The sequence below is a fragment of the Triturus cristatus genome, chromosome 8 (genome assembly GCF_964204655.1).
Source record: "Triturus cristatus chromosome 8, aTriCri1.1, whole genome shotgun sequence".
Taxonomy (NCBI): Eukaryota; Metazoa; Chordata; class Amphibia; order Caudata; family Salamandridae; genus Triturus; species Triturus cristatus.
In genome coordinates this window covers 1,522,102,804-1,522,119,018 of record NC_140591.1, presented here as the reverse complement: position 1 = coordinate 1,522,119,018, position 16,215 = coordinate 1,522,102,804, and the positions used below count along the sequence as shown (strand labels likewise).

The 16,215-nt window shown below is 48.3% G+C and overlaps 1 protein-coding gene across 1 annotated transcript in view; it reads right to left on the bottom strand.

The window, feature by feature from the left end:
- Positions 1-16,215, bottom strand: part of PGM2L1 (phosphoglucomutase 2 like 1) — a 670,483-nt gene that overhangs the window by 377,139 nt on the left and 277,129 nt on the right. Inside the window, exon 6 of the mRNA XM_085623364.1 lies at positions 3,621-3,814. Coding sequence (XP_085479490.1) covers positions 3,621-3,814 — 194 coding nt within the window. The remainder of the gene's footprint in view (positions 1-3,620; positions 3,815-16,215) is intronic.

The following is a 16,215-nucleotide window of genomic DNA, read 5'->3' as shown; positions in this document are numbered from 1 at the left end:
TAGGTTGATAAGGAGCCGGGACTCCGCCGGAGACCAGAGGCCTCTGATATCCGTCTCTCCCATGTGGCCGCCCCTATCGCATCCGTCACCACTACGTGCTCCGGTTAGGATAGGGAGAGGGATCTGCCACTGACCCAATCGCGGTCCTTGTCTGGCAGTGCCCTCTGAGAACAAGACATGGTCGGACAGTTAGCCCGGATGCTGGGCCCACTGAAACTTCAGGTCCCACTGCAGAGCCCGCATCCGCCACCGGGCGTGATGTACCAGCAGGATGCAGGAGGCCATCAGGCCCAGTAGCCGCAGCACCAACCTGACCGAAACCTGGGATAAAGGATGAAAGATCGGAATCAGAGCCTGAATATCGCGAACCCGCTGTTCCGGAGGATAGACCCGGAACTGCGCAGAGTCCAGAACCGCTCCGATGAAAAGGAGCTTCTGGGAGGGACTCAGAAGCGACTTCGGCACGTTGATGGAAAACCCCAGCATATGCAGGAGGTCGGCCGTAGTCTGGAGGTGGGAGACTGCCTGGAGCGAGCCCGCCTTCAACAACCAGTCGTCGAGATAGGGGAAGACTGGAACCCCTAATCTGTGCAGATGAGCTGCGACCACCGCCATCACTTTCGTGAACACCCGAGGGGCACTGGTGAGGCTGAAGGGGAGCACAGTAAACTGAAAGTGCTCGTGGCCAACCGTGAATCGCAGGTAACGCCGGTGGGCCGGCAGGACGGGGATGTGGAAATAAGCATCCTGCAAGTCCAACGCTACCATCCAGTCTCCAGGATCGAGGGCAGCCAGAACCTGAGCTAAGGTGAGCATCTTGAAATTCTCCTTCCGGAGGAAGGCGTTGACACTCCTGAGGTCCAAGATAGGGCGTAGGCCCCCTTTGCCCTTCTTGGGAACCAGAAAGTAGGGGGAACAACAACCCCAACCTACTTCTGGCCCAGGAATGCGCTCGATGGCCCCATTGGCCAAGAGGGCCGTAACTTCCTCCTGCAGAAGTTGCAAGTGATCCCCGACATGCAGTGGCACTGCGGTGGCATGGCTGGAAGGGTCGCCTCGAAGGGGAGGGAGTAGTCCCTTCGGACGATTTGCAGCACCCACCTGTCCGATGTGATGGTATGACAGTGGAGCAGGTGATGGCGAACTCTGCCTCCCACTGGCGTGGAATGGGTCTGAAAGCTCGGACTAGGAGGGCTTTGAGGCGGATGCTGCTGGGCCATATGTGGGCTGAACGGCTCTCTGTCCCCCTGCTCTGCCTCGGCAGAATCCACGTCCGCGTTGAGGCTTGTTCTGCGGCCTGTGGCTAGACGGACGTGAGGGGCGCCCCTTCCTTGGCCACGAAAGGGGCGAAAAGCGGACGTTTGCGGGCACGGGGCCGAGAGGCCCAAGGACTTGGCCGTAGCCCTGGCATCCTTAAAGCGCTCCAGCGCACTATCCGCTTTGTCGCCAAAAAGGCGACGGCCATTGAAGGGCATGTCCATGAGGGTGCTCTGGACATCCCCGGAGAAATTCGTGGATCTCAGCCAGGCGTGGGGATGAATCGCCACCATGGTCGCAATTGTGCTGCCTAGCGAGTCCGTTGTGTCAAGCCCACATCGTATCGAGTACCGTGCCGCATCCCGCCCCTCGGCAATAGCCTGGGCGAGCCGTGTCTGGGCCTCCTCCTGACACTGGGGCAGCACGTCCGCCACCGTATCCCACAAGGAGTGGGTGTAACGGTCCAAAAGGCATGCGGTGTTGATAGACCGCAACCCCAGACTAAGGGAGGAGAACAGTTTCTTCCCAAACTGTTCAACCTTTTGGATTCCCGATCCGGGGGAGCGGACGGGAAGGCGGGCTGGGAAGTAGAGGCCTGCATAACCAGGCTCTCGGGCGTGGGGTGCACCGACCGAAAGCTGGGGTCATCCGGTGCGGGGCGGTGGCACCTGGCCACGTTCGGGTCCACAGGAGGGACTGAGGAGGGCTTGGACCAGGTGCCCATCAGAACGTCCGCTAGTGCTTCATTGAACAGCAGCAGAGGCTCAGAGGAGCTTACTGGCGGTTGAAGCACTTCAGTGAGGTGATTAGTCCTCACGGCCACAGCAGGGAGCTCCAGCCCGAGGGCTTCGGCCGCCTTGCGCAGCTCCACAGAATAGGTAGCACCCTCCTCCGTAGCCACGGAGGGAGGAGAGATGAAGCCAGTGTCAGGGGAGGTGTCAAGACCACTGGCATCCCCCAGCTCTTCTGCCCAGTCCTGAGATAACTGGCACTGCTGTGCCAGAGGGTCCTCAGACCCAGCCCTGTCGTCACAGTCATCCGACTCCTGGTAGACAGGTGGAATGGTCGGAACCGAGCGGAAGATGAATCTGTCATCCATCGGCACCGCTCCGACGCCGGGCCCGGACCGGGACTAAACCTGGGGACGACGTAGTCCGAAGGGGTGGACACCGGCGGATGGGTCGTAAGGTCGACCGGCGTCTACTGGGATCCAGGCCTGGATCCCACAGGGGCCTGCCAGGGCCTGCGGAGTCGGGACCGGAGTCAACAACGGCGCCGGAGCCGCCGGCTCGCTAGGCCTCCCAGTCGAGCCTGCGGGGCCCGAAGGTGCGCCGACAGGCGTCGACGACGGAGCCAGACTCCTCATGGCCACGAGGAAGTCTCTGATCTCCGCCAGAGTCGCGTGAGACCCAGGGACTGGAGGGTATGGGGTCAGACGTGACACCTGCGGCTACGACGGAGCCGCGCGGGTGGTGCCACCCGAACCTTCAGCAGAGTCACGCCACTGGCCAGGGGAGTCGGAAGAGCGATGTCGCCTCTTTAACTTCTTGCTGCGTCTCGACTTACCGGAATGCGAGGACTTTGACCCCGACGAACGGTGATGACTGCAGCTCCGCGACCAGTCCCTCGACCTCCTCCTCGACCGGGACCTCGAGCGGCACGGAGCCGACTGCCGGATCTCGAGCAGCTTGCGGGACAGCTCCCGCCTAGCCTTCGAGGTCAAGGCCCGGCAGTCGAGGCACGACTCGGCATCATGGTCGTCCCCAAGGCAGTAGAGACACTGGCGGTGATGGTCCATGACCGACATCAGGCGGTGACAGGTGTCGCACGGTTTGAATCCAGGCATCCCTACCGGCTCCAGAGTCGAGGTCGACTGGAAATAGGAACCAAAAGAGTTCAAAAAGTTTAGTCAAAAAGTGACTAAAAGGGTATGCTCTTCCCGGATCGGCGCTTACTGGCGCAGAAAAAAAAAAAAAGAACTGACGTCAGCGCACGAGGACGGCGTCTAAGTACTCCGACGACATCATCCCGGCGATCACGACGCCAACGATGGACGCGGAGCCGCAGACGACGCCTAGCGACGCGCAAGGGTATTGCTGACGAAAAATCTTTCCGGATCCAGCCTGACGCCTGGGGATATTCTAAGGTAAGGAATCTAACTAACGTGTTTCTTTCAGATTAAGGTACTATCTATCGTTTCAAGCAAGGGCCTCAGGTTGGGTCTGAATCTCAAGGGCATCTAAATTCTTTCTGGCTACACCGACCATTTAGGGTTTGAATAGAAACTACAGTTATCCAGAAAAACACACACAACAATAAGTAAATTTGATGTGAACAGATTAGCAGATTCTAAAACATAATACCTGTAAAAACATAAGGTTTTCAGATCTTCCATATAAACTTTACATATCTCTTCAAGAGGATCTTTTGTAAACAAACTTGTATCTGCGAGATTCTCATTCCAGGAATGATTCCAGGGCTCGGCACATTCTTCAACGCATTTTAAGATTTCTTTATCATGAGGGGAGACAATTTGAGCACCGTTTTCCCAATAAACCTATGACATGAAATAGAGACCCAAAGGGTTTTTATTAATATACCACAAGTTTGAAACAACTATCAGTTAACCATTTGGCACAAAGTTAACAGACAAAGTATTTTTAAATCAAATTGGAGCAATATAATACTCCCAAAAGCCTGAAACAATTTAACAATCTCAGTTCATTTAACTGCGCACAACCTTTTCAGAGGAAAAAGGCATAGCCCATAAACAAACACAATTAAAACATTATTGGGTATATTCCATTCTGAAGCATTTGTATTGCCGCCACTACGGGCTTGATAACACTCATGCTATGTCTGGTTCTATGACACAGGGTAAACTGGATGCTTGATTCTTTAGTTCGCATACTGTTTCTGAAGGAAACCCAACTAGAAAATGTGATTTTTGTGCTGACAAAATAAGGGATTTTTGTGGATTTCAATTGACATTAATAAGAACAATAATTCCCGAGTCCTAACTGGAGACCTTTTTAGATGGTAAAGAGGCCACTCTACAGAACTGGGAGTGGGAGGGCAGTGAAGAATCTGCGGTTAGACAGAGCATCTTTCAGAATGAGTGAATTACCGAAAGTACTTAACTTATTCTTCTGATGGATACTTACAACTGCAGATTGCTCAGCTGGAAGATAGATACTGCAGCAGAACCTGGTGGGGCGTAAATACCCCAACTGAAGTAAGTGATCCCTGGTATTGAACGGGGATACATTTATCAGAACGGTACACACGTCACAGCAGCAGGAAGGCTCTTCGGGCATTTCAAAGCTTTCTACCTGCGGAGCAGTGCGATCGAGACTGGCGGAGGAGAACTGGTGAAAGTGTGAGGAGATGCGAAAAGGAGACAGAATAGAGCACTTGTGGTATAGTGAGAGTGAGATTGTGAAGGACTCGAGACAGAGTGGGTAAGCAGGGGAATGGGACAGGCTGGTGAGGAAGTGGAGAGGAGCCTATTATAAGAGGGGGGGTGAGAACACCCAGCTGACATGGCAGATGTGCGAGTGGGCAGGCTACTTGCAGAAGCAGAGAGGCACGAGGGAGTAAGGAAATAGTAAAGAGATTAGGGAGAGGCCGGATAGACAGTGAGAGTTAAGGAAATCAGGAGGGACAAGGCTGGGGTGGGTATTTAAAACAGAGTGGGTGTGAAAAGCGAGAGACAGAGGGAGAGAGGAGACTGGGAGGAAGAGGTGACCGATTAGGTGAGAGCCGATGGGACAGTAGAGTAGCAGGCAAGGAGAGCAGAAAGACTGGGTGAAAAAGGACACACTGGGGAAGAGCGAGGCAGGCTGAATGGATGAGGGGGAGACAATTGGAGAGAGGGGGCATCCTAGGGTAGAGCAGAGAAATATGGACCAGTGAGTCCAGTGACAACAGCAGATAAACTTGGAGAGAACAGAGAGACTTTGGGGGAGATTGGACAAGCTGAAGTGGGAGAGGGCAGCTGAGCACCTGGCCTAAGTTCTACAACACGACATACCAAGGATTAGTGCGCTGCTTTTGGGCCCTAACAGCACTACATGTACCACACGGCAAACATAATAACAGATCACTCCAGTACCATGGAGGAGTCTTCGCAGTGAAAGCTTGTACAAACCTACAATGTTACATTTTTGCAAGCTGGCGTCTGGCAAGGATCGGGGGTGCTGGAGAAACATTTTTTTTTTAAATCACATACCTTTTCCTGGAGTCTCTCCTCGGTCGTCTCTCTGCATCTCTTCCGGCTGGAACCAAGCAGGAAGCACCCAGGCTCCCCTGAGCCAATCAAAACGCTGCATAGCAGCGTTTTGATTGGTCTAAGCGCCGTGGTTTGTCGCTCAGACGGGGCCAGGGAGTCTGGGCATGTTCTCCACTCAGGCTGTATTACAGCCTGGGTGGAGTACATTCAAAGTGTGCAAGACTCTTTGACCGGCCCAAGACGGCCGGCCAAAAAGTCATGAGCACTTACAACTTGCTCACCTCTCCTCTCCCTGCTCTGTGAGCAGAGCATCCCCGGTCCGCCCCACAAAACAGCTTCAGCAAGAAGAAATAAAACTATAAATTACCTTGTGTTTTTATCATTTTATTTTTCCTTTTTTACAGTGCTAAAAAGCAGTGGAGCGATGTTCCTCCGCTTTTGCGGAGGAGCCGCCACTGTCTGCCTGACTTCATTGTCAAGGCAGTAGTGTTTCATGAACATAAATACCAATGCCTGTGACACAGACGGGCAGGTCTCTAGAACAGGTACCCCTCTCGCCAAAGCCATTGCAACGGCCTTGGCCCTGGTGGAATAAGCTTGCACACCTTTAAGGAGAGGCATCTGAGCCAGTGTATAGCAGATGTCAATACAGAGGACTATACACCTCAACACAGTCATCTTGTGCATCACCTTCCCTTTCTATGCACCCTAGAAACCCACAAAGAGCTGATCATCCATGCAATAGTCTTTTGTTTGGTCCATGTAAAAGCTTAGAGACTTCTTAGAGTCGAGACAATGAAGCCTGAACTCCTCCTTTGAAGGATGAGCCACAACAACAAAAAACACAGGCAGAGTAAACAACTGGTCAACGTGGAAGAGATACACAGCCTTCAAATGAAAGGTTACCCAAGTCTTCAGTACTAGTTTTTCCAGACAGAAGGTGGTAGGGCAGATGAATTAAAAGCACCTCCAGTTCACATACAGGGGCTGATGTAATGGCAATAACAGAGATAGTGCTTAGAGTTAAGAGCCTTAAAGAACAACTGTGCACAGGTACAAAGGATTTGCACAGCAGAACCGTCAACAACAAGCTCTGATCCCATTTGGGTAGAACAAATAATTTGGATGGGAAACTTGAGTCAAACGTTTTAGAAAACGCATTACAACCAGTGACTTAAACAGAGATGTTTGGTAAGGTAAACACAGAAAGAGCGAATCAACAAATAACATTTTACCGTGCCCACCGCCAGACCTTGCTCGGCGAACAAAAGAACAAATAAAAGATCATCAGAAAGGTTAACTTGTACAGGATCAGTGCTTCAGGGATCACAGAAAGCAACACGTGTCCTAGCACCCAGGGTAGATCTACTTCTTGGACGGACTTCTAAAAGCGAAGATGACAACCACCACCTTGGTTGGCAAGTCAAATACAGTTAGCTGCTATTGCTCAATCTCCGCGCATGGAGGTGTAGGATGTGACTATGTGGTTACAGGACTCTGCCCTATTGCTGAGACAGGAGGTCCTCCCGAAGTGGAAGCTTGATCAAAGAGCAAATGCTCAGGAGCTCTGGGTACCGCAGTCTCTTGCCCAGTCCAGGCTAAGTCTGTCTTAATCTTCCTTAAAACGCGAGGTAGGGTAGGTTAGTGTTGAAAATGTATACACGAGTGCTTCTGTCCAATCTAACATCAATGGGTTTTCTAACGAATGTCTTGGAGGAAAGTCCAGTGAGCATAATTACTGACAGTGCACATTCTAGACAGCTGCCGGATAGATCTAGCATGGGCAATTCCAGCTGCTCGAAGATGCCCTACACCACATCAGATTGAAGACACCATTTGTGATCCACTTGACAATTTCTGCTCAGTTCTTCCACTCTGACATTCAGAAGTAGTTGGCAATCAGGAAGATGCTCTGTTGGTCCAGCCATCTTCAAAGGAGGCCCATCTCCTGACAGTGTCCAGGATGCCATGCCACCCTGCACGTTGCAGTACCACATGGTGGTTGCATTGTCTGTGACAACCTGCAACAGATTTTTTTCATAGGACGGCAGGTACGCTTTCAGGGCAAAACAAATCTCCTGATGCTCCAAAATACTAATATAGAACTTTCTCTCCGCTTAAGTACAGAGACTTCTGAACTCAACTTCAGCCAAATGATCGCCACAACCCATTAGCAATGGCTTTTGTCATCGGCATTGCCTCTCCGTGGGGAATGGAGAGTGATCTGATGCAGGTGTTGGCGTTTGTTTTTTAACCACAACATATTCTGCACCATCTCCTGTTTGATCTGGATGGATTCAGAGAGTCAACCATGATAATAGGCCTACAGGAATCTGAGGCGCCACTGCAGGAGTTTTCATATGCCACCTGGCATTCAGGATAAGAAGGAAGCATGAAGCACAAGACCAAGAAGCCGCAGAGTCATCCTCAGGAGCGACTGATACAGGAAGAACAGATCATACCCCTGAATGTCCTGAACCTACTGCAGCATGTCCATAAGAGCCCCCAATGAATGGAAGCCTTGCGTGGGACGCAGGTGGGCCTTTGACAAAGATGTCAGGAGTGCAGTCATTGTCTGGAAGGGGTCTATGGCTGACTGCACTGAGCCTACCTTTGGCAGACAAACTGATAAGGAACTGAACTCTGGCATCTGCATCAAAGACAAGCTAAAGTGTCTTTGTAGCCGTTGCAGCAGGGGGGAAAGTCTAAAAAGACTGCTGACCCTACTTCATGGAATGGTTTCTGCTGGAGCCACACCATCGGTCTGCAAGGGTTGAGTTGGTTGCTGCAGTACAGGCTGGGAGGGCTGACAATGTCTATACACAAGCCCTTTGGGATAGACTGGGAGTTTCCTGTATTGGTTGGAAAATGGCTTATCTGGAGTCAACAGCCCCAAGGTTGGTACTGTAGTACAACTATCCTTGAATCACTCTAGCACCAAATAATCCTCCTCAAAACAGCCTTGAGCTGTCAAAAGGCATGCCATTAGGGGCGCTAGCACATCTCCTGAAAACCCAGTTAAATGCATCCAGGAGTGCTTCCTCAGCACGACGCTGGTGCAAATAGTTTTTACAATGAAGTCTGTAGTGTCCCAGACCAGCTCAGAGTACATACTGGGTTTCACCCAGACCAACCTGTATCACTTGGGTTAGTGACACCCTGAGGTCCTCTGGGACAATTGGCAAGATACAGCTGGCCATGTCCCATAGCTCATGGCTGTACATCCCCAGAAAGCAAGCAGCATTGATATATCAGAGCGCTAGACCAGCCAAATAAAACATTCACTTTCTGAAAGCATGAAGATGACTTTTGAACAATTAACCTCTCCGGTGTAAGGCGCTTAGTTAGAAAGTAAGGGTCACCAGAGACCAGTCTATATCTCAAGTCCTCAAGTCACAAGTCCAATGACTGATATGCATTAGCATGGCTTAGACAATGTAGCCAGAAGGGCATCAGTATGGGTTTCATTAAATCAAAATAATTGCTCAGAAAAGCTGGCCCTGGATGAAAAGTTTCAGTCAATACATTTGTTTTATTTCAGCTCGAATTATTTCTTTTTTTTTACCAATTGTGCATTTCAGGCTTGGGGAAAAAAATTCCACGGCACATGGGTTGCACAATAAGAAGCCAGAGCCCAGGAGAGTGCTGAAGAGGCTATCAGAGGTATGGAAAATGGAGAAAACAGCTAAAAACAAAATGAGTGAACCCCAATAACATTTACATTTTCATGAAAATCGCAATCTTACAGATGCTATTTTATTACCAGCTGAAAATCTAAATTTTCATGAAAATCACAATTTTGACAAAAAACGTGTGACAGTAAGAAGAATCCCCTTCTCTGTCCAGCAGGGGTAGGGTTGGTGCATCGCCAAGCCCTGTGGCTAACCCCTGCCACACCAGGCCAAAGGCAGGTTGGGAGCATCAGCCCATGCTGTCCATGACCATATATTGTGAACAGCAACAGTTTTACATCAGCAGTGGGTTGGATGCATTCCCTGCACCTTTGGCAAGTTCCTGAGGCCAACCCTGATGCACATGTCCGGGGGGTTGACTGCCCACAACGGTTTAAGTACAGTGACTCATACAACTAAGTAAAAGGTTAGATATGGTCCAGCTAATTAAAAAAATAATAATAATAATAATTTACCCAGCTATCTTTTAAAAACACACACAGCATGCCATAACTTACGCCACCTACCATGATGGAGGGTATTGGCATAAGGTGTTGATTGTGAGGACGTGTGATGGTGTGTGTGGGGGGTACAATGGTGGTTCTATGGACGTATGCCATTACTTGCAGCGATGTCTGATGATGGATATGTCGGTAATTGATAATTGGTTCATCAACGAATTATGTCTGATGTGTTGACATATGATTGTGGGTAAGCTGCTGTTTGATGTAGTTATTTATACTTCATAGTATGCAAAGTTTTACTTTTACTCTTTGAAAAGCTGTATGATGCTAAGAAGACTAAATGAGGGGGTAGTGAGTTAAAGATGGCTTAGTAAGTTGGGGTGGTGAGTAACTTATGGTAGCACTTTAACTTGTGAATTTCATGTTTTTATTTTTGTCTTTTTTTGGTGTTGCTTTTGTGGGTTGTCATATATATTGGTTGTGTGACCAACTGATAGTGGTTATATTGGTTTATCATCCTGGGTGTGTTTGTTGACGATATTGATTTGGTGGACTTAGGATGGTCAATATGTTGGCATATGATGCAAGTTGTGCGGTGTATGATAACTGGTTTGTTGGAGTAGAATGGTTAGTTTGTTGCCATATGATAGTGGGTGTATTCGGATACAATGTTGGTAGCCTGGAGATACGATTTTGGATGTCACTATATTATATTGGCTTTGTGGACATACAATCGCATGTGTGGACCTGTTAAAGATTGCAGGAAACGCTGTTAGCATGAGCTAAAAGCCATTTTGTTCTTGGCAGCCATTTTAGTGAGCCATGTGCTTTCTCCCTCTTCCAGAGCCTTGCACATGCTCAGAAAGACCTGTAGCTGCCAGAATGCATCTGCTCCTAGTATAGAACTGTCAGGCTATTCTTACTGATGTAAGCAGTTTAGTCTTCCCTTCCACTTTGTTGAGCAAGCAAAATATGTATACCCATATTAGTCAAATAGTATTCTTGTATGTGCCAGGACCTCCCCTTGGTTTTATGCTGACTATGTAACAAATGCATATATAAGGCCCCTGTTCTCTGTACTCCTTAGACTGTCTCCTACAGTGGCCTGAGGGTACTGTACGACGCAGTCTCCCTCATGTGAGGTTAATAAATGCATTATTTTTATATTACAGCTTCCGTGCCAATCTCTTCTTTGTTGGGTTAAAGGACCAGGTGTATCAGTGAACCCCTAAAAAGGTTTTTATTTCTACAGACGCATTATTTTGGTTGGGTGAACTTATGATGTTAGCTGTATGGATGTATGATAAGTGGGATGGTGTATTATCGTTTATATGAATGTATGATGGTAGTTGTATTGGCCTATGATGGGGCTTGCGTTAGCATATGTTGTTTTTTGTGGACATATGAAGATGGGTGTATTCTTGAATTAAAGTGTGTTTTTGGCATATGTGGGTGGGTGAGTTTGTTCTATGGCGATATCGTATTTGGTGTGTTGTCATAAGATGTTTGGGTGGGAGTATGATGGTGTGTGATGGAGTTTGGTGTTGGTTTCGAATTGCAGTAGGATTTATTTGAAGAGTTTTATATAGCGCTGGCTAGACCCGGAGGCATCAGAGTGCTTTACATGAATACAGTTGTTGCATAATTACATTACTTACAAGAACATATCGTAACAAAGAAAAACAAGTCTCAATAGAGCATAGAAGGTAGTGGGGGAGGGGGGCAGAGTCAAGGGGCTGGAAAGCAGATCAGATCAAGCAGACCTGCAATGGAAGAAAGTATATCGGGGGTCCACAAAAGTCAGAGTTAGAGAGCCCACAAACCGGTTGAGGTAATGTAGTCATAACATCCAGTGCCAGGTTCACTCACTGCGTCGAGTCAACTTGGCAATAGAGTGGGACCGCAGGAGGGGGCAAAAAAAGGGTGCCTCTCAGTGACCATTCATGACTGGAGGGGTGTGGGTGTCCCAAGGGGGGGTTAACTTGAAGCAAAGGACAGGCCGGCGACAACGGGATGTAGACCAGCGGAAAGCAGCGATCGAGGAAATGGTAGAAACCATCAAGATGGAGGACACGGAATCACAGTCACCAACAACCTCAGCACAAAATGGCGGGCCCACAGATCCACAGAAGCCAAACCAAAATCCGTAAGGAAAACCAACCTCAAGGAGCAGGACTGGATTGGGGTGGGGGCGGGGTAGCCACAGGATCGGGAGGAAGGAAGGCTGGAAAATCGCCGATCACTATCGGGTCGTCACAAAAAGAAAGCACTCTGGTAGCAGTATCAAGATTCAACATGCTGAAGAATCAGGGGAAATCTGCTCTGGCACCCAGACAGCAGCCCCGGAAGAGGAAAGGCAACCACGGGGTCAGGAGGGCGCGCTCACTCTGATTCACAGAGGAAGAAAAGCTCGGGGGCACAGGGGGGCAGCGTCACTGTAGTCTCGTTGCTGCTTTGTAGGTGGGTCAAGACTCGTAAGTCCCAGAAGCAGTTCCAAAAGGCATAGCGGGATGCCAAGCAACCAAGGTCGAGCCCAGAAGGTAGGTGACGGCGGGAGGGAAGATCCGCCAGGTCATCTCCTCTCCGCTGCCAAGGCAGCTCAACAATTGGTTCCACTAGTGTCAATCTGGAAACACGGAGGGCGAAGTAGCAGGACAATGAAATTCACTCGGGGTGATGCTCAGAGACCACATCAGACGTGGCTGGAAAACGAGAGGGGCCGCCGTCAGGAAGGAAATCCAACAAAATATTTTCCAGAGAGGAAGAAGTCGTGGCGGGATGAACAGCAATAATGGCAGAGAGCAGAAGGTAGGTGATAGCCAGGGGAAAATAACCGGAAGGGTGAATCCCACGCTCGTCTCTTCTCAGCTGCAGTGAGCAGCTCAACCGGACAGTCAGCCATTATGCCGGCTCAACCGGACAGTCGGCCATTATGCTGGACATCCGATAGCTGAGATGGAATCTTTTGTTATCATTGTAGAGTTACTTTGATTTGCGTCATCACGGAGAGGCTCGGCAAATAATGGCAACAAAAAGAAATGTCTCCCACCCATGCTGACCCTCTGTGTATCACCTGCCTACCCAATATTCCATCTTTATGCCTCCAACTCTCCAGCAGTCCTTAAGTGTGTCAACATCCTTTTGGCAAAGTGTGACCTACTCCTTTGGGACATGCATTATTAAGTAGGCTATGAAGAAGCAGGTCAACTGGCACCCACTCCTGTGCTGTTCCCAGCTGGTGATGACAGCACAGGCAAAGGTAACAGCTTACTCACTCTCCTTTACATGCCCCCACTCACCCTTGATTATGGCATGGGGTGGCAGCGAGGCATTCTCACCCCCACCACTGGACAAGGCAGGACCCCACTGCTCTTTGGATAAGGTGAGGGGGACAAGGTATATCCCAGATCACCATTAGGCAAAATGTTAGGGTTAATTGGAATCTTTTCCCCTCCTCATGGGGACGGCTATGTATCGCCTTGCAGCAATGTGAGGGTGAAAAGAACAATTCTCTCTCCCTTGGAGGCAAAGGCATTTGGTATTTTCCGCTCATCTTTCCGGAAGACCAGGAAGAGAAGAGGACATGTTACATTGTTTACCTCCTCGCTCGCATGCAAGGTGAGAGGAATGGAGCACATCTCCCCACTGATGGCCGGAGGGAAGGGGGGGGGGGGGGATCTTTTATCCTCACTAACCCCTCCCCCCGCCCCCCCATCACCCAAAAACAACTTAGTTGGGGCTAGGGTCACACATCAAAACCACGGAAAGCTGCCCTGATAACACAGCAAAGTACCCTTCAGCTATAGGGCATGGGGGGAAGGCAAGGGTTGTTTCAGCACCTCCCCAGCCCTTAGACAAGGGGCGGACGGGAGTAAATAAAAATCACCCACCAGACACTGTAATCATTTAGTCACTTGTGTATCTGTTTTCTTTTAGTGTATCTCTTGGCAAAATCAAACATTTTACAGTTTTAATACCAAGATAAACAATATAATTTTCTATTTAACGAACTACAAAAGGTGGTGTACCTTTGCATAGATCTAAACAAGACTGAATTACTTTGATCACTGTCCAACTAACTAATATATCCTATACAGAGAAAACCATCCAGTAGCTTGTTCAAACAGTTAGCCATGTGAAGCTGCAGGCAAGGAGCAATTGCAATTTAAATTTACACAACAGAGTACAATTTCATTTTAAGAAGACTGTGTTCAAAGTTGTTAGAGGTAGTAGCTTAGTCTACAATAAGGAGCTGAAGGGGCAGAGAACAGGTCGTCCCCCACTCAATGCACTGTATACAAAAAGACCTGTTCACAATGTGAGCGAGTGATTCATACATCCGTAACAGTTGTCATACGTTTTAGACAATTTTTAAAGCAAGCGATTATTTCATCTATGCTATTCGTCGGTGTAGCTCACTTAGAAAAAGAAAAGGATAGACAAATATTTTGCATACGAGGTAAAGCAGGATGACTATCAAAAAGTCTAAAAACTTATGTCTCCAACACCCAAACGTGGTGAAAAAAAGAGTGAAAAGGAGTGTTGGTGCCTCACGGTAGCAACACCAAGGAGGGTTAAGCAGGATGGTACTCGCCTGCTACCTCAAGATCTCATCATCAGCTACCAACACTCCAAAAGCAAGAAAAATGTGTAGGGAAAACAATGATTGACTGTACAAGCGCTAGGGTGTGTAATTAAAGAAAAAGAACTGTGCTATAGTATGTGCACCATATTGAACCCCATAGTGATATACAATGATATCCAAATTTGAGCTAAATCACACTGGCTTGCGTTTTTTATTCTAAGCTGCGTGACTGCTCATGTTTAAAATGCCGACATGTTTCATTGCCTCCTGGAAAAACTCACGGCAACTTCTTCAGGGCGTGGGGTCTGTTCATTTCACCCTGCACCTCTGTTTGTCAATTAAAAACAATTCTGTTGGAGACAAAAGAAAAATAAACAAACATGACAACACAGGACAGACTTGGTTGGCTACCGGTTTACCACGGGACTGGTATCCTATGTATTGCATTCTGAATCACACCATATCATATTTACCGGGATATTGCCCACCATGGGCATACCTTTACCCTTGAGTCCTTGTGGCTGTGTATACGCATTCAAGGCTCCGCTTATTCAACTCCAAACGTGAGTCTGTAATATATAATGTACAACAACGATTGTGTGACTGCCAGTATCAGATGCCTACCCTAAGTGGTGTCATCCATAATTAATGCTCGTGTATCTCAGTTCTGTTAGGTATCTACTCTGCATCTGAGTCCTTCCTTGAAACTTCCTCGTGTTTGGCATCCTGTTCGGTAAACTGTGACCCCTTGCAGTGGCATACCCTTTATGGAGTTCGTACCTGACCCGTACGCGTCAAAACCTCCCGCTCCAACTGAGGTAGCCCAAGTTCCTATCTTTTAATGTTTTCGTGCCGAGTGCCCCAAGTAAAATTACAAAAATCGAGACTCACCATAGAAGCGTCTGTAACTGGCGTTTACTCAGCCCAGCAACAGCTCGACTGTTGTGTTTCGCGGTTTAAGAACGTGATTACGTTCACCACGTGACCTAACTTCAAAGGTCCCGTTCTTATCAGGGAATTCACGTAGTGTAAAAAGGTCTGCCATTTTGGTGTGGTGGGTTCCCTACTGTACCACCCCCCATTAGCTTGCAAAGGTATTCTACTGCATATGATTACTGCACCCGACTGGTGGATAATATCGAATATATGTAAATCGACCCATTTGTGACGTTTAAAACCGGAACCAAGGTCTTTCCATAAATACCCCTTCGGGTACATGGTACTTTGTTGTTTTTAGTTATCTGTTGGAAACAGACCAAGTGGTTGATAGAAATACATTGCCATGTCCGATCACTTCTACGTTAGTGAGAGATAAAAGCTTTAAACTCTCATGTTCTCAAATTGTGGCAATGAGAGTTGTGACCCGTTGTAGATGCACTCTTTGGGTTAACTCATTACTGAAAATTTGAACCTATTGGATGTATAGTTCCCAAATTTATACTGTCTGGGATCTATAATAAACTGAATACTAATGAACCTTTGGTGGTGTAAGGGAAGGATTGGGCGATTCATGTATTCACCTTATTCCATTCAATAAGGTCGTTCAGTCCATTTTGATCCACACCCTCCTGGTAAATCCAACGTGCTTCCCTACTAATCAATCTGGATTCCATATTAAACTGATCGCCTGTGACTTTTTCCAGCACTACCCAGCGCACGTCTTGAGAGGTATGTTTTTGTGTCTGAAAATGTTGTACCAATTTGGTGCTCAATTTACCTGCGCGTAGTGTACTAAGGTGTTCTTGTATCCTTGATTTTACCTTCCTGGTGGTAAGGCCGATATAGTGGAGCTCGCAGGGGCATGTTAGTCTATAGATGACATAAGACGTATTACAGTTGCTAAATTTGTTTAGAAACCAGATTTTTTTGTTTGCAAGGGTGACGCTTTTAGTAGGTGATGTAAATGCACAAACAGAGCAATTCCCACACGGGTAATGCCCCGGAGGGATGTTAGTCTCACGTGGACTTATTTTGGGTCTGGTATGGACCAGCCGATCTCGGATGTTC